The 21,144-nt window shown below is 38.1% G+C and overlaps 1 protein-coding gene across 1 annotated transcript; it reads right to left on the bottom strand.

Moving 5' to 3' along the window:
- Positions 1 to 1,891: 1,891 nt before the first annotated feature.
- On the bottom strand, positions 1,892 to 20,572 carry FOXN1 (forkhead box N1). The gene is made up of 8 exons (XM_032707539.1): positions 20,453 to 20,572; positions 18,059 to 18,562; positions 16,103 to 16,213; positions 11,308 to 11,435; positions 10,413 to 10,509; positions 5,711 to 5,918; positions 4,534 to 5,061; positions 1,892 to 2,849 (listed from the first exon to the last, which is right to left on the bottom strand). Exons 1-8 carry the CDS (start codon positions 20,570 to 20,572, stop codon positions 2,587 to 2,589), a joined length of 1,959 nt encoding a protein of 652 aa, XP_032563430.1. The 3' UTR covers positions 1,892 to 2,586.
- Between the last annotated feature and the right edge of the window lie 572 nt (positions 20,573 to 21,144).

The following is a 21,144-nucleotide window of genomic DNA, read 5'->3' as shown; positions in this document are numbered from 1 at the left end:
TGGCTTAAGGGTGATGTTGACATATTTTAAGGCATCGTAGTAGCTGTGTGCTGCAGGGCCACAGGGGTACAAAACCACTGCCTGAGCACAGGGCATCCTGTATTAGGATGGATATTTATTTGATGCCTTTTTTTTTAAAAAAAAAAAGGTACCTAGGATAATATTATCCCTCTTACAGTTTGTACTTGGTAAGTATTTATTTTTAAGTTGGTAACCCTTAAATTACACTGAATATATTATATATTATATATTATGTATTATATATTATACTATATATATAACACAGTGTGTATGTATATATATGTATTGTATATATAGTATTATATATATACTGTGTTACATATCTAGTGTTATATATATACACTCTGTTGTATATAGTGTTATATACATATTCACTGTGTTATATAGTATTTTATATAAACTATATAATATATAGTATATAGTATATAGTATATATACTATTTTATATTATATACTATATAATATATATACTATATAATATAAAAATATATAGTATATATTTTGTATATACTATATAATAGTATATATACTATATACTATTTGTATATAATACACATATATAGTATATAATACTATATATAAAACATTATATATAGTGTTTTATATACATATCAATACTGTTTAGCAGCTTTACACTTACTATGTGCTTTAAGTTTATCACTTAATATTCACATTTATTTTGACATGGGATACTTCATTTTTTCCTTATTTCTTTACCTAAATGTTAGGATGGTCAAGAACTGATTCCCCAGCTCTAGTGTGTTTGCATAACTCTCATCCTGCTGGTTTTGTTTGTTTTTTTTTTTCATGGACCAGCTTGGCCAACCTGTCTGCTTTTCTTCAGCTGTGTGCTCTCTTTGCAGGAGGCCAAGGAAGAGGAGCTCGAGTCAAGTGGGGATTTCTTGGTAGTTGCGTGAGGGATTACAAAGCTGCATCACATGTGCTCTTCCTAAGTCGTCTTTATCCGTCTGCCCCTAATCTGATTTTAAGTCTGGGCTAGTAGGCACAGAGGAGGGTGTAGATTTGGACCTGGGTTTGGCATTGGTTTGGGCGGGCAGTGCTCCCACCTTGCCGTGGGACAGCGGCTAATTAAACCTGCATGTCTGTATTTTAGCAATTCCATCTCTCTGTTCTGTCCTTGGTAATTCCTCCCCTGCTTTTCCAGAGTGTAAATGACCCAATCTGACCCAAATCTCGACCTCCTTGTTTCAGTTTGAATTAACATAGTCTGTGATTGGAGATCATGGAATCACAGAATGGGTTGGGTTGGAAGGGATCTTAAAAATCATCTCGTTCCACCCCTTGCCATGGGCAGGGGCACCTTCCACTAGGCCAGGTTGCTCCAAGCCCTGTCCAGCCCATCCCCAGGGATGGGGCAGCCACAGCTTCTCTGGGAATCCTGCCATTCAAGACACTGATATTTTTTTGGCTTCTAGACTGTTTTCTTCAGAAGGTTCCTGCTCCAGATCGCTTTGGGTTTAGATTGCATCACTTGAATTAAAACCAGTTTATTTTGTTTCATAAGCAGCACCTTTGGAAAATCAGAGGGAGAAGAGTGTTCCTGAGAAACTGGCTACTGGAATGCCTTACTTTAGTTCATGGTAGGAAGTAGACATTATCCTAATGCAAGGGCTGGTTCAGCTGGTTCAGTATTGTAATAAATCACATTGGATATGTTGGATGCAGCTGGAAGTTAAACTAGAGATGCTCTCTGGATTTGGCTAACTGCAGCAATTATTGTTCTCTCTTTTTTTATTAGCATTTTTAAAAATCTTCATTTAATGGTTGAATAATTCATGTTACTGTTCAGCTTATGAGGCGAAAGAAAGAAGAATGAATAGGAATAATTTCCAGCCAAGTAAAAATTCTACTAAATAGTTTTTTCTTTTTTATTAAAAAAAAGCAGAATTTAAAATTTCTTTTTAAATACAGTAAAACTTACATATTTTTCACTGAAGTATATTTGTTGCTTTGGTTTAGTCTGTCAGCAGCTTGTCCTCTATCTTCTAATACTTACAGAATTTTCAGTTCACATTCTTGTTTACCAAAACCCAGAACTGCTTTCAAGGGGGCTATAACTGTTTTAACATGTAGATTTTTTTTATTTTGAGTGGTCTGTGGTGGATGATGTTGCCGTCATTGGCTCCAAGAAATAAGTTAGATTGTTGTGTGCTGTGAGTTCTGTGTTCATTTGCAAGCAGCTTTCATTAAAGGAAAAAAAGAAAAGGAAAAAAAAGTCAATAATTTGTTTTCCTCTTAGAGTCGTTTGTTTCTGGGAGATGCAGAAGATGAGTGGCTTGATAAAATGGTGTTGACAAGTTCAGCTGTTAACAATATTATCTTTAAATAGTATTTTAAATTTTTTTTTTAGTGTCTGTCTGTAGAAAATTATTATAGTAAAGCTACATATCCTGCGGGCGAGTTCTGGAAAAAAGATTATTCTTATTCCCATGGACACGGTCTCAGCTGACATCAATCAGATAGGGAAGTGTGTGATGGTTAGGACTGGATTTCGACAAAATAATAATAATAATAATAATAATAATAATTAGGTTGGCACGTGGTTCACATCAGTGCTATAGGTTTGGATCCAGGATTACTTAGGTAGGCAGGAGACACTGTATCCAATTCCATAAAGGCAGAGTACAGGGTGGTGAGCTGGAGGTCGGGTACGTTTCCATGTGGAGTTCCATTTGGGATGGGGATGTTGCTGCTGTTCTCCAGCTGGCAGTGAGAGGGGAAACACTGGGAAGACGCTGGGGATGATGAAATGAGGACAAGGGGATCCACAGCAAGGCTGTCGTCTTTTAGCTCCTCCCAAAGATTCCCTACAACAAACCAAAACATGTTGATTAATGGAATGATTCATGTTTCTTCATATGATGTCTGTATACATTTCTATATATTCAGTTTTTTAAATGTTGTGCTGTAGGAGAAGTTGGTAATTAAACAGTTGTGTGTGCTTTATGTGTAGGTGCTCTTAAACCCTTGGGACTGAGGAAGAAAAAAGGTTGTTTAGGTAGTTTTTGTTTGTCTATCTCCATAATAAATTTAAATTTGGGAGAAAACAGCATATATTTAAGAAAATTATTTCACCTGATAATTTGCAATATTCTGTTAGAAATGTATATTTATGAAGAATAAGTTCTATTTTTTAAAGAAAAACATTGATTTTGGATAAGGAAAGTGCCTCTCATCTCTATAACATATGGAAGATACGGGATCATACTTAGCCCTTTCACTGGAAGTAGTGTACTGGCCTTATCTTATGTTTTAGGGCCTCTAATTAGAGATTTGATCATTTTATAAAGAAAGAAAGTAAAAAGCATAGATAAGGTTAAATAATTTAAGATAAAGGGCTAGGCCAGAGGGAAGGTGGAGTGGTACCATACAGATGAAGCACAGAGAATATTCACACTACCAGAGCATGTGCTTCAGATTAATTGAATAAAATGGAAAGAGGTCCCAGGAAACGAGTGGAGTGTGGTGTTAATCTCAGTAAAACAATCTGGGCATGGCAGGACTGGGAAATATTTGTGACAGTGGAATGAATGGCACTGGCATTCGCTGAGTCATGTAGATTATTAAAACTGCATTTTTTTTTTTGCTCTGTCTTTTAGGTTGATTTATGTAACCGCTTTTTGTTTGTGCAGGAAGGAAATTCTGGCATGTTAGTTGGGGCAACAGAAGCTTTATAGTTTGGAACCCACAGGATTTGATTTATATATATATGTGTATATATAAATGTATATATATTCATTATAAATTTACATATATATTTACACACATATATAATGCGTGTATATATATATAAAAATACATGGTGGGTTTTTTCCTTGGTTTTGCATGAAAAGCTGTGTTCTTAATGTTCAAAATCCCATCCAGCCAAGAAGATTCAATTATTTAATATATAAAAAATTACTGTCAGCATTACATGATTAAGTATATGAGAACACACCTCAGGAAGTATAATTGTTCAGGGCACAAGTCATATGATGCCTCAGGAAGGGGGAAATAACATTTGTTGGAGCAGAGATGTGGAAAGGGTTTGAATAAATATTGACAAAAGGAAGTTAACCTGTTAATTTGATAAACATTATTTCTCTTATTTCCCTTCACGTGACAATTCTCTTGTAAGAATCGCACTAAATAGTTGTGCTTGAGTACTTTCCAGTGGAATATATATCTGAATTTAAAAAAATACATTCTAAATACTGTACTGCAATACTTAGTATTGGCAATTGTAGCCAAGAGGAAGCAGGAATGTTTTTTAAACTCTGGATGTAAATAGGTGGCTTTCTTGGGAAACTTTTTAAAGATTTAATGCAATATTGCATGTTGTGTATGTAATGTATCCTAGTTAAGGTGGTTTTTGTAGCAGTTGCAAGAAAAAGTAGTTAAAAAAGAAGGTCACAAAGGGTTGGTAGGTGATGGGTTGGGATGTGATGGGAGGTGACGGGATGGGATGTAACAAGCCTGACTCTACAAGATAAAAATACCTTAGATACCAACCTTGGAGATCAAAATCAGTCAGGGATGGATTAAGAGCATCGATGTCATTGCTGAGGTCTCCCTCCGGCATGAGCGTGTCCTGCACTGTCCTGGCTGTGGAATGCTCCGGCAGCATCTTCATCCCACAGTTTGGGGGGGTCTGCGCCGGCAGCGGGGAGTCCTGAGTGATGCTGGGCTGAGTTCGGAGCTCGCTTTGAGCCTCCCCAGAAGGAAACAGGCTCTGAGCGTCCGGTGTCTGCTGCATCAGTGCATTTGGGATTTGGGGGAAGCCCTGTGGGGATGTGTAGCACGGAGGCTGCTGCCCTCCCAGTAAATTGGGTAAAGCGTTCTTGGCATGCAGAGCTCCCGAGGCGTGGATGCTGTGTAATGGCTGTGGGATCCCGGAGGAGAGGGAGGGCTCGCATAAGGAATGGGGTTGGGCTGCCATCTGCCTGGAAAGTGAGGCACCTGCAACGCCCGTCGGGCTGCAGGACATGAGGGAAGATCTCAGCTTCTCGCTCTTGTCACCTATCAGGGTGTCAAGTTCTTCTGGAAAACAAGAAAAAAGTCCATGACTGACTTATCCCTAACAGAGCCTTGATCTTCGTAGGGTGCAGTAGGAATTTTAGTGTCATTCAGGATGGCAAACAAAAGCACTAGCTCACATATACGATAAGAACTCCAAAGGCTGAAATGTTTTCCTAAATTACCATTGCCAAGTGAGTGTATAATAAATTCCATTTCTGTGTTTAAAGGTTGGATACTTATAAATTAATTTCAGATTTTATTTGATAGTACTTATTTCAGTGTTGTTTTTGTCATAGAATCATAGAATGGTTTGAGTTGGAAGGGACCTTAAAGATATCTCATTTCATCCCCCTGCCACGGGCAGGGACACCTTTCACTAGATCAAGTTGTTCCAAGCCCCATCCAGCCTTTTACCTTAAAGTTTAGTGAGATGTCAAGAGAAAATATTTTCTTGGTGAAACTTCTTTGCTCATTTGGAAATATCTATGAAACGAGGTCTTGTTTAATTCTGCTTTCTAATTTTTGTTTTCTTGTTTTGCCAACCACCTGATAACCAGGAAAAGTCCTTAAATGCTTTCCTAAGTCACATATTAATTCTCTTATACAGTTTGGTACCTGCTACAAAGAAAAGTTCTTGGCAGAACTGTTTGAGAAGTGACACATTACTGACCTGGCTTTGCCATACTCTTCCTTACAGCAACTGGATCTTTCCTCTTCCATTTCTGTAGCTCCTCCTGCATCTTATCAATCTTGGCTGGATTCAGAGCCCACAAACAGCCTTTCCGAGAGGAATTGCCTGACTTGTTTTCGACTTTCTCAAAGCACTTGTTCAAAGATAAGTTGTGGCGCACAGAATTCTTCCAGCCGTCTGGAGCTGTCTGGAGAAACAAATCCAGTGTAAGAATGGGCCTTCAAGGACAAATAAAGAAAATAAATATGTATATCTCTGTTTTGACTGGTGAGGTTGTAAGAAATGCTGTTTAGTTTGTGCCTTCTGCCATGAGAAACTTGTACGTTAGAAGGAAGCCACAAAAATGTTACCGTCGTGTTGTGTGGGAAGAGAGGGATCAGATAGAACACTAACTGATCTTCTGAGCAAAAAGGTTGTCAGAGGCCTGCTGGATTTTTAAGAGTGAATTTGAAAATCACAGGAATTAAGTGTCTAAAGAATTATATTCTAGAGCTGTGAGCTAACAGGATTTCTATTGGAATCTCTTTTGGAACACCGAGAAATATTTCAAACATTTAACTAAAGCACTACGTGCTACCTGGACTCGAATTCAGTGTCCAGGCAGACTTCAAAAGAATCTATCATGCTCCTGTAGGTGTAACTTTGTGAGCTGGCCAATTACATAACCAAATGGTTTAATCACAAGCCCTGCAGACGAGATACAGGTTTCCACATCTGATTGCTGCATCTCTGTGCTTTGCATTTATTTTTAACTCAGCAGTGGCAGCTGGGAGGTTCTTTAAACTGAATCATTAAAATTATTATTTTCTTGTTTTGGAAAAAAATCCTCATCTCTGTGTCATAAGAATTGAAAGAAATTAAACAACTCTCTGAAAGGTGGGTGAAGTTGTCTTTGTCTATTGATTCATATTCATGGATGCAAAATATTTGTCATTGTAAACTGTTTATATCAACCAGAGAATTATTGAACAGAGAGCACAAGAAATAAAGATGGGTTTCCATAGTATTTTTTAAAATGTTAAAAATTAAAATACCCCTTTTATGTGTATTAAATTTTCTTTGCATTCTTATGCTTTATTAGTAGGGATCCATCTTGCATAGAAAGTCGGATTTTGGACAGTTTGATAGTCTCTTTAATTGTTGCCTAGTACAAGAAACTTCCTCTAAGACTATCTTTTGTAAATGGAGTTGTGTCCATTTTTGCTTTCACATGACACACTGTGAACTTTTGAACATACTTTGATAGAAATCCTTTTTTATCAGAATTTTATTTTCTTATCTACTTTTATCAGGAATGTAAAGTCTGTTCTTTTGTAGCTTGTAAAGAACTATCATGTAAGTTAAGGCATTAAAAACCTTATTGAAGGGCTGAGGGTCAAATTTAATATTGAGTTCTTCATTAAAAAAAAAGGTGTGGAATTAAATATGTGTTATTTACTAAAAGAGAAACTATTCTCCTTTCATAGCTGCACAGTTTCTACCCTTTTGGCCCACCTGATGTCAGCATTTCACTATTCTGTCTCACAGGTGAGACAACATAAATTGTATCAAAAAAAAAAAAAAAAGAAAACAAACTCAAACCCTTTAAAACCCTTTCTGCCATAGGGTCATACTAAACATGATGAATCAGTTTTTCTCCCTTGCAGGTCATATTCAAGTTGCTTTCTGCCAATTCCGAAAGTGAATAGAACTGTTCCTCCCAGGTAAGTTGTGTGTTTAGCTACTGAATAAGCTGACCTGAAAGAATATTCATGTTTCTTGCCCTGCACACGAGGCTACACACACCTCTGTCTGTATCTAGACAGGATAATTAGTGTTTCTGCTAAGATGGGAGCGGCACGGGTTTCTCAGAGCTTTTCAGAACATGTGGGGGTGTAAACTGTGAGATGGTTTTAGAAATGTAAGAGCAAAAAGTACATGGATTGATTTTTGGAGGCTGCTCCCAGGAACCCAACAGGTTCTTGCATTAAACTTGGCATTGCAGACCTGCGAAAAGTTTATCCAGGCAAGGCTTGAAGGAACGCTCAGTGTGTTTGTGCTGTGACTCTGACACTGGTTTTTTTAAGTGAATGTGATTGTTCATGAGGGAGCTTTGGTTACTGAAGTTGCTCTTGTGTAGTTGGAATCTCCTTGCTGTGGCTTGGTTTTGATGTTGCTGCGTTTCAGCATAGTGTGGACAAAGCTGTAGAATCATAAATCATAGGATCACAGAACCATTAAGGTTAGAAAAGCCCCCTGAGATTATTGAGTCCAACACTGCCAAGGCTACCACTAACCCAGGTTCCCAAGTGCCACATCTGCAATGCTTGAATACTTGCTGCTCTAGGTTCCATCAGACCACAGACCTTTCTGGCCTCTTGGACCAATGGCACTAATTCCAATTAACAAGATTAAAGCTTTCTTTTAGACCCACTAATCGCTACAAAGAAAAAGATGATAAAAAAATTGTTTTTGTCCAGCCCCATGGATCCTGACCAGCTCTTGAAGTTTAAAGAGTTCAGTGATCTTGCAAAACCCTTTCTCTTTAAATCTAGGTCTCAAGAGAAGGGAGAGGTACATCAAAGAGTAATTCAACTTTAGCTGTGTAAATGTTTTTTTTAGGACGTAGGAGTTGGATTGCTCTGTTTCAACTAGAAATGAAATTGTTGCATCATAGAAACTAAATTTGCTGTGGCAGCGAATACAAGTTAATTTGACTCGGCTTGTATCATCTAATGTCTCCCAGCAAGATTCTGTGCACACTTGCACTCTCTTTCTCTCCAACTTAAATTGCTTCCCCTCTCCCTGTTGTATCCTGCTAGTTAGTGAGTATTGGTAGCAACAACAAAATGTTCTTTGCTGGTCTTTATATTATTTTATCTTGCTGAAGACTCTCCAGAAAAAAAAAAAAGGATGATCGAGGGTATTAGGTTTTGCCATGTATTGATAATTCTGTGGGCTGCTGTAAAGGCCAGAGGTAGACAGGGCTTAATGCCTGTAAGTGTAAAATTTGATTTCTTATTCTCTCTTGGTCATTTTAAGGATGTTACAGTCAAATACTTTTGACTGTATTTGTAAGTAAAATGCAAAAATAAAGCTGTCACAAAATAGTGAATGTTCCCTTTGTACCCCCTGTACCAAGTAGTACCCCCTGCACCATTCTTTCCCTGTAATCCATATGACAACAGCAACCTCATTCTCATCCACTTTAAAATGAATCAAGAAAAAGACAGGAAGCTCTGAAAAACCACGAAGGACCAGGATTGTGACACCTGGCAGAGCCACAGTCCTGAGTCTGAAGGATTCTGTCCATGTTGGCAGCAGCAGCAGCAGCATTTTGCTTGAAGCTGCTGATTAACTTTTATAATCAATTATGTTGTAAGACAACGAAGAATTAATTTCAGTTTGGTCTGATGAATAAACATGAACATGCCTGTAAAAATTATGAATAACATTCCCATCTCTCTCTCTGCTTGAAACTCTAGCTGTTTTTCTGTGGATTCCGTTGGGATTGAGTACTTCTGATTTCTGATGCTAGGCATCTTTATATTTTCTCCCTTCTTTTGCTTGTAACAAATGATGGAGTAATTAGTGATTCTTTTGTGAGGAAATCTGGGAGTACAGAAGTATGATGGATCCTGACAGTTCTTCTTCCATCATAATGTGTATTTTTCTCTGATTACTGACAGATTCAACCTTATTATTTTTTTTTCTTTTGTGCACAAAATTTATCCTCAGTTAGTGCCCAAAAGCATTGCAAAATTGTATCAGAACATTTACTTTTAGCTATTCTCAGTGTTCTTATTGTAAGTGTTTGAATTGCCTTGCTTCAGCTGTTTCGAATTTGGTTGAATTGCTGCAGGGCTATTTGCAAGAGGAAACAGGACAGACTCACTTGCTTTATTTTAATTTTTGGGCCTTGCTAACAGCTGAGGTCACCTGCTCTGGACTTCAGCGAGACGGTTTTGAAGAATCAGCAGAAATAAAGCTCCATGTAGATCAGCAGGTGACGATTCCATTACAGCTCTTTTAAAAATCTCAACTAATCCTCCTGCTCTTGGATCATTTGCTGACTGAGCACTTTCCACTCGCATTCCAAGCCCAAGGAACCATTCCCTTATAGCATGGATTTAAATTTCAATGGTGCTGCTGCAAACCATACACCCTTCCCGTCACCAACGTCATGGTGTAATTATGAGCTTAGTACCATTTATCATATATTAGACTTTTCTTGGTACAGGGCATGCAAGTGATGCTGTTGCCCAAGACGGATATCCCAGCTCCAGAAGGCAGTGAGATAACCTGGAACCTCTGCTTCCACACCAGTCTGGAGGTGCTGCTGATGGCAGAGGAAGCTACAAGACCAGTTCTGCCTGTATTTGAGATCTGAGAGGAAGGAGTGAATGTGTTTTGAAAATTATTCACCCTTTTTATGAGTTGTTAGTGAGGAATGGCCACTGTTATGCACCCAGACTCACAGCTGGAACAGTTCTTAATATCTTTTTGAGTTAAATATTCTCACATTTCTTCCTGCATGTGAAATGCTGGGTAGTTTGTGATCATGAATGTATATAGTGTGTAATTGATTTGATATTATTCTCCTAAGAAATTATCCCTTTTCATAGCTGGAATCCCATCCCTTACTCCCTCTGCTGACAGGTAAGCTTAGAGGGAGATTCCCCCCCCTCCCAGTGGAACTCACCTTGAAGTAAGGAAAGTGTTCCGTCATGAAATTGTAAATCTCACTGACTGGCAAACTCCCTGTCTTGCTGTTTTTGAGAGCCATGAAGATCAGGATGCTTTAGGGAGAGAAAGAAAAGCATTTTAGCCTCTTCTGCTTGACTCCTCAGAACCAAAAATAGACTATTTTCCAAATTGTGTGTAATTACTGTGACTTTCACTGCCATAGCACAAGTACAGTGATGCTTAAAATTTCCACTTAGTTGTTTATAACAATATCCTTACACTATGTAACTCCTGCAGGTAATTCTCAAAGCTCATATAGAAGTTCTAACCTGAGTTTCAAATAAAGTAATATAGAAAGTGAAATCAAGACCTTCAAATCCTGCTGGTGGGTATTTATCTAAGGTGTGTCTGAAAGCTTAAACTGGTGAAGGCCACAAAGAGTATCAAACTGACAGTGACAGATGAGTAATTAAAATTTAACTGTCTGATCTACTTTGTTAGATTATTTGGGGTCCAAAACTATGTGGTGACTGACATATCTGGTATGTTTTCTAGGCATTTCATTGCCTTAGCAACTGGAAAAAGGTAGTTTTAATACAGGTACTGGGAAAGGCAACTAAGTGGGATCAGTCTTGTGCTGATGGCATTTGTAAAATTTTGTATTAAAGAAACATTTAGGGTTTTTTTTTTTTTTTTGGGGGGGGGGTGATCAAGACAATGCTTTGCAACATTTAATTTCTCTGTGCCTTGGCCCCAGAGCCTGGAATATCTTGATTCGTACGAACAGGACAGAACACACCGGGAACAAGACAAATAAGAGTAAGCGTGTTATTGCAAACGATGCTGGAACCAGGCCATGGGTAAACAGTGCATTTCCTGTAACATTAGGGCTTGAAGAAATATTGTATTACCTGTAGGAGTAGATGGGCTTGGGAAACAGAGGCTGCTGGGATTCTTGACTGCTCTGAGGAGCGATTCTTTGGTAAGGGTAGTGTGAAGAAGCAATGTAAGTCACAGGGTAGCTGCCTCCTGAGGGATACTGATGGGACAAGAGAGATGTTATTTGGCTTAGCAACAAGCTCCCAAAAATATTTCCTAATAACAGTATTAAACTATGTATTTCTGAGGATATGGTGTGGGAAAAAAAAAGTACTTTATTCTTTATTGCCTGCCATGCTACTGAGTTCTTGTGAAAAATGTGAGGAACTGTACCCTATTAATTGTCTCCAGATAACTCTTAATTTTATGGATCTAAAGCATGTCTCCTTTCAACCATCTCTTTTGAAGTTGAAGTATCTCAGTCTGCTCAGCCTCCCCTGAACATACAGACAAGTAAATTAATGGTGTAAACTTATTTACATAAAAAACCCCAAAACCACCAGAATAAAATACCAAACAATGTGCAATATGGAAAGATGAGCCCATCAAGTAAAGCTGCTAAAAATATAGGAAGAAACATTGCAGTTTTGACTGAGCCTTGTTTGATTTTTTTGTGCTATTTTATCGTTGTTTTATTTTTTAGGTGGAGAGGGATATAGTAAGGTAAAAATCTGAAGTGTATAATATCTAATCCCAAGGGAATAGCATCCCAAAATCTCTGTTAAAATTGCTGTTATTATGCAAGGCAGGGATAAACCTGGCAAACAACAATGAAAACTTTAGTGGATGCATCAGAATATATAAAAAATGAATGTATTATTATGGAATAAGTTAGTAAGATCATTCCAGGGGTCAGGAGAGCAGCATGTGAGACATTTTTGAGGTGGTTTCATGTTGCCTGTCTCATGCTGAAGCTGTTGGGCTGCTCCCTGTCTGTACCCTCACAGTTAATGCCAAGGGACAGGCATCTCCAAGAGGCCAGGAGTTTGTATGCTCTTCACCACCACCTCAAGTGACTCTTTTTTTCCCCCCCCTCATTTTCTGCATCAGAAAGCTAAAAAGAATAGCCAGGACCCCTAAAACCAGGCATTATTTATACCACCCTCACCCCTCCCAGGGACCAGCAGCAGAAGCTACTGAGATGCTGACCTATCTCTTAAGGAGATCTCTCAGCTTGTCCACCTCCCAAGACACACTAAAGAGATGGGATAGATATATGCCAGTGCCAAAAAGTAGGTAAGAGAGTGGAAATAATCCACATAGATAACCTGGATTGCACCACAGTTTTTGTAGACTTACTCTCAACTTTTTAACACATCAGTTGGTCTTTTTCTTTGCCAAATATTCCATATTTTTCATTTCCAAATTACAGCTTAAGTCTGCTGGCAAGAGATTTTCAAGAACAAAGGAACACTACCCTGCTCAGGTGAGATAGCATCAGTTGGCTCTCTGGGAGGCAAAAGCTCCTGCTGAACTCAGAGCTCCCTGTGAGGGGAATTTCTGACTCTTACAGATGAACCTTTCCAGATGCCAGGGTGAGGGCATGGCCAAAATTAGGAGTCATGTCACATGCTATTAAAAAATCTACCTGCATGCCTGCCCTGGTGCTCAAAGGTTGCTGAGCCCTTTTCTGGTGTTTTACTGCTCAGCTCCAGCAGTTCTGTGTCATGAAGTTTGTGTGGTTCCTCTGAAAAATTATAAGGTAGCTCTTGAGACTTGTTGGGAAAAATCCCTTTTTAATTAATTTATGCACCTCCTTAGTTTCTTATTGTAATCCCTTTTTTCGAATCAAAAAAAAAAGCTTCATTTGCTCTTGGTCTTTGTCCCCTTAAAATGCGCTTGAGAGGTTGTCATGTGCTCGCAAAATATTCATAGTTTATTTATTTATTCTGGATTTTTAATAATTTATTTAAGTTTCTCTGTAATTTTATTCTCATTGCTGGAGTTTTATTGCCTGTTTGCTTTTATCTTTCTAACACTGAACTGCCTGAAATGGAATGTGGAAAACCAGGCTGAATATACTCAGTTGTTTGCACGGTGAAAGAAATGAAATGAACATAATTAATTAATATTTTTGAACTAAATAATAGGCAAAAATAGTCTCCAGAGCATCTGTGAACTAATTTCTATGTGCAGTTCTGTGCTTCCTGCTTTGTGTGTTGGGTGTAGATTTTTCACCAGAGCAGAAAACTGGGCAATTCCTACAATAATTCTGATTTTATTGGTTTTGGTGGCTCTTTGAAAGGAAAGAATACTAAGATGGGACTGGTATTTGATGTCGTCATGAAAGGCAAGACCGGGGTGTTTTAAGGATTATTTCTGTTTTATTGGTTTCATTAGTGCTTTTTGAGGGAGCAGAGGCTGGGGAATGGTCTGGAATGACAGGCTCGAGCTGGTTTTACAGTCGCACAACTGGCATGAAAGGTGTCCGTGTTTTATGGTGGGTGGGTGAGTGACTCCAGTCAATGTCTGCTACTTCACTCGGGTCAATAATAAGTAATTCCTCTCATGATTCATCACTTGTGTTGTGTCCAGCAAAGGGGAAGGTGAGGCCGTTTTATCATTTGGACAAAATTAATGAAGGGGTTGATCTCTCTCATCCCTCTAATGAAAACCGAGGCGTAGTTTGAACATCCTTCACTTCAGGCTAAAGGGCCCGTTCTCTGGAGTGTAACTTCCATGGTGCTTTAACTTGCACTGCTCCATTCCAATTTGAAATGTAAAGCATTAATCACGTTGCTGCTTCATGCAGAAGATGTTATTCCACTCCTTCTCAGTCTTGTATATCCCACGTTCATCCATTTTCCAGTATCTGATTGTGGCACAGGGACAGCAGTTCTACCTGTTGAGACTTTGGCTGCTTATACTTTTTGTTTTGTTTTGTTTTGTTTTTTTTTCCTCTGAGTAGTAGAACACATTGCCAGACTTTTACCATAGTAACATTCAGAAGCACAAGTATTGGAAAGTCCAACAGAAACCTGCTGCACGTAAAGAGATCTGTCACGGTGCCAGCTTGCAGGTGGATGGAAGACTTTCCTCTTAGTGCCTGTCGTATCTTGCCTGGTGGAGGTGTATTTCAGCTTTAATTTTGGAGGTTTTTTGAATGTGGTTAGTGCCAATGTATAGTAACAGCACCGGTATCACATCAGAGGGGACAGGGGAAGGGTGCCTGCCTCGGAATGAATAAAGAAATCAAAACTATTCAGTGAATTAACAAGCTAAGTGGAGTTTCTGCTAAAGCAGCACACAGAAATGGCATTTATATGGTGAGTGAGATGTAGGGTGCTGTGGCATATCCACAATATCTGTCCTGCAATCCCAGTGGGGAATAGTTTATATTTGCAGCAGGGCTTTTTTGGGCAAGTTAATCCTTCATCTGGGACAATTTTCTTCTAAAATAACAATAAGCAAATAACTGGATTTCTAAGTTAGGATGGTAGTGCAACATCACCTTTTCTTTTGTTCTATTTTAATTTTATTATTACCTTTTATTATTTCTATCGAGTTTTGGGCTAACAAGAAAAAAAAACCACACAAGTAAATTAATTATGGTGGTGTAAATAAGAATTTAAAGATAGTTGCCTTTTTACCACTTGATTGTGAACAATAAGGTTCAGTAAATTCTGGCTAGAGGAATGTCAGTGTGGTAGGTAAAAGAAAAAAGCCAGGAGTAATGACTGTTTCAATGACTCAGACATGTAACACCATACAAATTAACAACCCTAATGAAATATCACAGTAACCTGGGTTTTGTTTTCTTTGCCCAGTCTAAATCACTGCTCTGTCAGTCGTATTTTTTATACTTCTTGAGCAAGTTGAATGAGATGGTAGAGCTGATGCCACAATATCTGTCATCAGTCACTGAGATCAAAGGAGATGTAGCTCAAGTGTGAGCTTTTATCCTAAAATAGTTTATATATATGACTTTCCTGTAAGCTCTAATGGTTTAATGTTTCAGGTTTGTGCTGTTTTTATATAAGGATTTCTCCCTATAAGTCTGAAAAATCCTTGTTACCTTAATTTCACCTCAAGTTTTGGGCTTTCTTTTCTTTTTTTTTTTGCTTGTTTTAAATAGGGTGTTTCAAGCATATTTTTATCTTGAAATAAACACTACTGAAAAAATTACTGAAAATTTTATAAGTTGCAGGTAACTGAACATAAAAGAGGAAAAACTGAAAGCATTGAACAGCATCACCGTTTATATCTAAAGGAAATTATTTTTAGTGTTAATAATATAGTTACATGCAGAAGAACAACCTTAATATTGCACACTCTCCTGCATCATCAGCATTACTGTCAATTATGCTTCAGCTGAATAATCTTTCACTGAGGATGATGTAAGAGGCAAAAGATTGTGAAAGAGATGTGTGTACCATCAAGCACAAGGGGAGTGAACATCATTTTGCTGTTCAAATTTTACTTTAAAGTGCTTTCCTGTGTTTGATCTGAATTTTAAGTGTACAGTCACATATATTTAGTTTTTTATTCTGAAGTTAAAGCACAGTTAATTCCTTGGGATCCTGAAATGCCAGCAGTTATGTGAATAATTTATCAGGCTTCAAAACATGTTTTTTTGAGTGAAAATATAAATATGGAGTACCAAGATTGTTTATACATTCTTTTTTTCTTTTTCTGAATGACCATTTTAAAATGCATTTAGCTGTGGTTCTTTTAAGATCTTATTCTCATAAACGTGTATATATAAACATGGCCCTGAAGCCCCACAAATTTAAAGGTATTGTTTAATCTTTTTTTTATATTAATACCAAAACTTGCACCATTAGAGTGGTAGAAATATAGGGATTTTGGTGCACATAGTACACTGACCTGATGGAAAGGGTGTGAGGGGCAATACATTTGCTGCACTTGAGGCTGGTAGCAGTACAAACCAGGCTGCCCTTCCAGTGGGGATGTCCTAAGCTTCATGTCTGAATCCTGCTGGAAAATATTTAAGAAAGGAGTAATTAGAGAAAACACCTTAATTTAAAATAGAGTAATTCTGTTAGTCACTGTTCGGATTTGCCTTCATTATATTGACATTTTTGGACTTCATTCTGTCACAGTAAGTGTTACATAGAAGTTGTTTTATATTCCAATGGTACAAAATGAGGGGTGACCCCCCTTGAAAGTGTTCAAGGCCAGGCTGGATGGGGTTTGGAGCAACCTGGACTAGTGGAAGTTGTCCCTGGCCAGGGCTGGGGGTTGGAACAAGATAATCTTTAAGGTCCCTTCCAACCAAAACATTTCTGTGATTCTATGAAGACCTTAACCAATTCCTGCATTTCTGTAATTACAACTTTAAAAAAGGAAATCCCAGGTCATGTTCAATTCGAAGAGCAATTCAGAAAACATCAGTCTCTGTTTATAGATTGAGATGCAGGGAATGTGTAGGAATAGAGTAAGAATCTTACTGTTTCAAGAACCTAGTAGCACTTATCCTTCTGCTTTAAAGCAAGGCCATAATGATCAGCTTTTATTGTATTTTAGTATGTCTAATATATGTTAATAAGTATATAAATTTTTTTAGTATGTCTACTAAATATTTTTATAATTAGTATTTTTATGGTATATTAGTAGGAGCATGTGTTAGATTTCATTTGATATCCTGACTCCAAGCAAATGCCACATCCAGTATGAATAAATGTCTGTGTTATTTTGGTGACAATCAGATAAGATTTAAAGAAATCCCAGCTTGCCAGAAGTGTGGAAGTGATTTAGGAGTTTGATATCTCTTGCTGACAGAACCGTGGGAGACACTGACAAGCAGCCACTCTGCTCCTGAGTAGTTACACGTACTTGTAAAGGGCTCCTGCAGAGCTGCCTTTACATTTTGCACATCTTGCAGCCCAGGGATTTGGGAAGACAATAGGAATTTTTTTTCATCAACTGCTCACAGGTTTTGCATTAAACTGCTCTGACCTAGATGAGTGTTTATCCAGGAAATAAGAGATTTAGATCAATTTCCTCCTTAACCTGAATGGCTTCAATCCCCAGGTATGTTCCCTGACAACATCTCTCCATTCTCTGGTCTTAATCCAATTAAGAATTTTTTTCTTTAATCCTTTTTTCTTTTGGGAGCCCTGAAATTCTTCATCTCACAGCCATTTAGAACCAGCTTAGGGCCCTCTCCTGGCAGGTGGAGTCATTGTTTTTGGCTGCATTGGATGATGAAGATACACTTTACACCTCAGATCACAGCAGAGGTACTGTGGAGATACTGGAGGGTAATTTAATTTGCTTTTCAGGGATCTCTGCTGCCCTAAATAGACTCTTGCCTCTATCTTGTATTGGAATTCAGTAACTTAGCACTTCACATACCATAAATAGGTCTGATATTTAAATTTTGATAGTACTGATATCTCAGAATTTCTCCTCTATTTGCACCAAGAAAAGTGTAGGTCTGCTGAGGGGTTGTAACAAATCTGATATACGTCCTCATGTTTGAGAAATACTGTTTTGTGAACTTTGTATCTTGAAAATACTACCTGATGACAACTACTGTTGTCAGGAAGAACTTGGGATATTTAGGATTCATGTATCATGTCTAATGGAAAATCATTTGACCTTGTACATCTTTCTGAGGATTATTTTCCAGTAGGGAAAGGCCTTAAATTAGAGACTTGGACAAATGAATATGGATATGTCTAAATATGTTTTTCCTGAGCTCTAGCCTACAACTTGACAGGAGACTAAACGTCCACGTAGTAATGTTAAGATAATAATTTGAAAAGTATATTTTTTTGTCATTGAAAACAGGAAAAAGAAGTATAAAAAAATACTGACCATGACTTGAGAGCTGTGATCCTGACCCGTGGTGCTGTACTGGAGGCTGTTACACCATGGTTGCTCCGTGGAGATGTCCGGGATGTGCGTGGGAAATGACTCTGACTCGTCAGGACCTGTAGATCCTGATGGACCCTCAAAACCATCGATGCTTCTATGATTTTTAAAAGGTGAAGCTTCTGGTGGGAGGGCTTGGTGTGCTTCCTGGAAAACATCTTCGCTGATCTGCCTCTTGTAAGGGTGGAAGGGGTTCCTGCTGCTCTTGAGGAACCGGTCGTAGTTTCCTACAGTGTTTTCCTCGTAACTGTACCTCCTGAATTTTTCAGTACTGAAAGATGCTTTGAATTTGTTCTTGCCGCAGTGAATTCCTTGGTTTGTAGGGTATCTCCCATGAATTTGATCCTGGGCTGGGGAAGCAGGGCTGGGGCTGTGAGAAGACTCTGAACTCTTCCTTTCTGTCCTGACGTCTGACTCATATGGTTGGCAGCTGTAACTGAGATTATCCTGCAATGAAATATTGGCATTTATTTATTTAGGACTCATGTGAACAAATTTTTATTATTTTCATAATTTACTTTATATATTTATATAAAATGTAAATATTTTAATTATATTAAGAATACATCGCTGATAAGTATAATATTATCAGTTCTAGTCACCTTCATGCAGAGAAGCCCTGAAAGATCTAAAGGGTTTTCTGATTGCTTGGTATCCAAACCTGTTCAACAATTAATTAAGAAAAGTAAGGCCAGGTTGGATTGGCCTTTGATCAGCCCAGTTTAGTGAGTGGCATTCCAGCCCATGGCAGGGGGTTGGATAATCATTGAGGTCTTTTCCAATGAAACCATTCTGGTGTTCTATGAGAAAACTGAACTATCCTTGAAAAACAGGGTGTCTTAGGTAGCCATTGACTAGTTGGTCTGACAATTCCAGAGAAAAATGATGCATGATCAAGTGATGGAAGATTAAATGACAGGAAATGTGATAAGTGCAAGTCTTGTTGTATGCAAGTTTAGTCAAATAAGCTTGATCTCATACTCTGGTGGTGTTACATGCTGCCAGATAGGTTGGTGGTTACATCACTTCCCTTCATTAAGGTGGCCACACTCATTCTAAGAGACAAGTAGGCTCTGGGCAGACGTTTTAACCTTCTGCCTGTCTCATCTCCTCCCCTCCCTTTTGCACTTTAGCAAAAAGAAAATAACAGCTACCGAAGTGCTCTTTAATCTAAAGGAGAAAGGCTTAACAAGAACTGGTGTCTGGATCCTGACACTGAAAATATGCATATTTGCCCTGACACCAAGGATGAGTAACTCCTTGGATGCCTTTGAGAAGACGTGCGTCAGTCCAGAGCAGGTTGTTGTGTTCAGGGAAGGGGGAAATGGAATGTTCCGTGTTACAAAAAAACTCAGACCGGATTATCGAGTGCTCCCTTTGCTCCTTCACCCCTCCAAATCCAAATTGGTTTTACAGTGTTTTAGAACAGCTTAAGGAATATATGCCTTTATGGAAGAACCAGCTTTCAAGAAGTCCCACAGGGAAGTCAGCATAAATTCGGTGCTTTCTGCAGTGGAACATGGCCCAGCTTTTCCAGTCATTTGCATGTGTGTTAAAGCCATTGATGTTTTGTTCTCTCATGGATCCCTGCAGAAAAGCAAATCTGACCTCATGGCACTTTTAGCTTCTCACATGAACACAAACTTGCTTAGTTTATGACTTCTTAATTCTTCCTTCCTTGCTCTCCTCTACATTCCTAATACACGTGTTTATGATATCTTTTCTTAGATTAGAATTAAAAAATTCCTCCTTATATTTAGTTCCATTAAGCTGTATGAATGGCAGGGCTGTCAATTCTCCACTTGGAATTTTCATAATAAAAGGATGACAATGGTTATTTTGCTGTTGTCTGATGAGAAACAGTACTCTCAGCTGTACTTTTGTTATGAGACATGATGAATATACAGGCAACAGGACAGAGATCATGTTATTCTAAAAAACTCCCAAGGAATTGTGAAGTCCTTGAAGTCATCCTTTACAGGCAGGGAGGAGACAAAAAGGCTCTGATATCTCTCTGTCTGCCTTTTATTTATTTATTTATTTTAGAAACAGAATGAGAATTAACTTGAAACATAGCATTTTTCCAGGATTAGAATTTGGATAGATAGATTCTCTGTTTTGTTTTTAAAGAAATAGGGGATTTAAGCAATTGAATAAGAAATTTAGCACGGAGCTTAGGATAAGCTAAGGAGGGTAACTCAGGTTTTTACTCTTCAAGAATAAAACTTACTGGTAACAAAGCAAACACTGAAAGTTTGGTGAGATTTTGTACAGCAATAGCTGCATATTGTATTTGAACTTTGAAGAAAGAGAACAGGCCTGGGCCAGCTTACTCACACTTTGCTGAACTGGGGATATTGAATCCCCCTGTGTCTTCATGAAGTCTTGTTGATCTCTTTCCAGAGTGTCCGAAGATGAAAATTTAATATTGGATTGATCTTGGAGTAGCGAAACCATCACCAAATCCACGCCAGACACAAATCCTGTTACGACAAAATCAAATTACAACAAATATTTTTTTAAAAGTTAAAGTGTAAACCAAACTACCCTGTTGGGTGCTGATGACTAGACAGGGCTAGAAATGCAGCTGGACAATAACCCATTCTAAGAAATTCCTGATATAGCTGAATTTTTTGGTTAGCTCTTAAAGAAATGTTCTGTAGGTACAATGACAGTGAAGATGTGATTTGGAGTTACTGTGGATTCACCACATAATTTTTATAAAAATAAGTAACTGCTTTGTTTTATGTAGGAACATAAGTTAATGAAAATGTATTGCTTTGGAGTTAAGACAAGTTTAGCAATATCAGTTTATTTAGAGATTGTGGTATAAACACACCCCAGTTGCTTTCAGAGGCACTATACAAAAAAAAAAAAAGAATCTTTTTCTATCATTAGTCAGACTGATGGTTACAACACATGTATATTTTCACTTTTTCTCTTTTATTAGTCCCAGTCCCTTCAGTTTTTCCACTCTGTTTTACAAGATTAAATGTATCTGAGATATATAAATTACTTCATCATTCCAT

Source organism: Chiroxiphia lanceolata, chromosome 20 (assembly GCF_009829145.1).
Source record: "Chiroxiphia lanceolata isolate bChiLan1 chromosome 20, bChiLan1.pri, whole genome shotgun sequence".
Classification (NCBI taxonomy): domain Eukaryota; kingdom Metazoa; phylum Chordata; class Aves; order Passeriformes; family Pipridae; genus Chiroxiphia; species Chiroxiphia lanceolata.
This window is presented reverse-complemented; position numbering and strand designations above follow the sequence as displayed.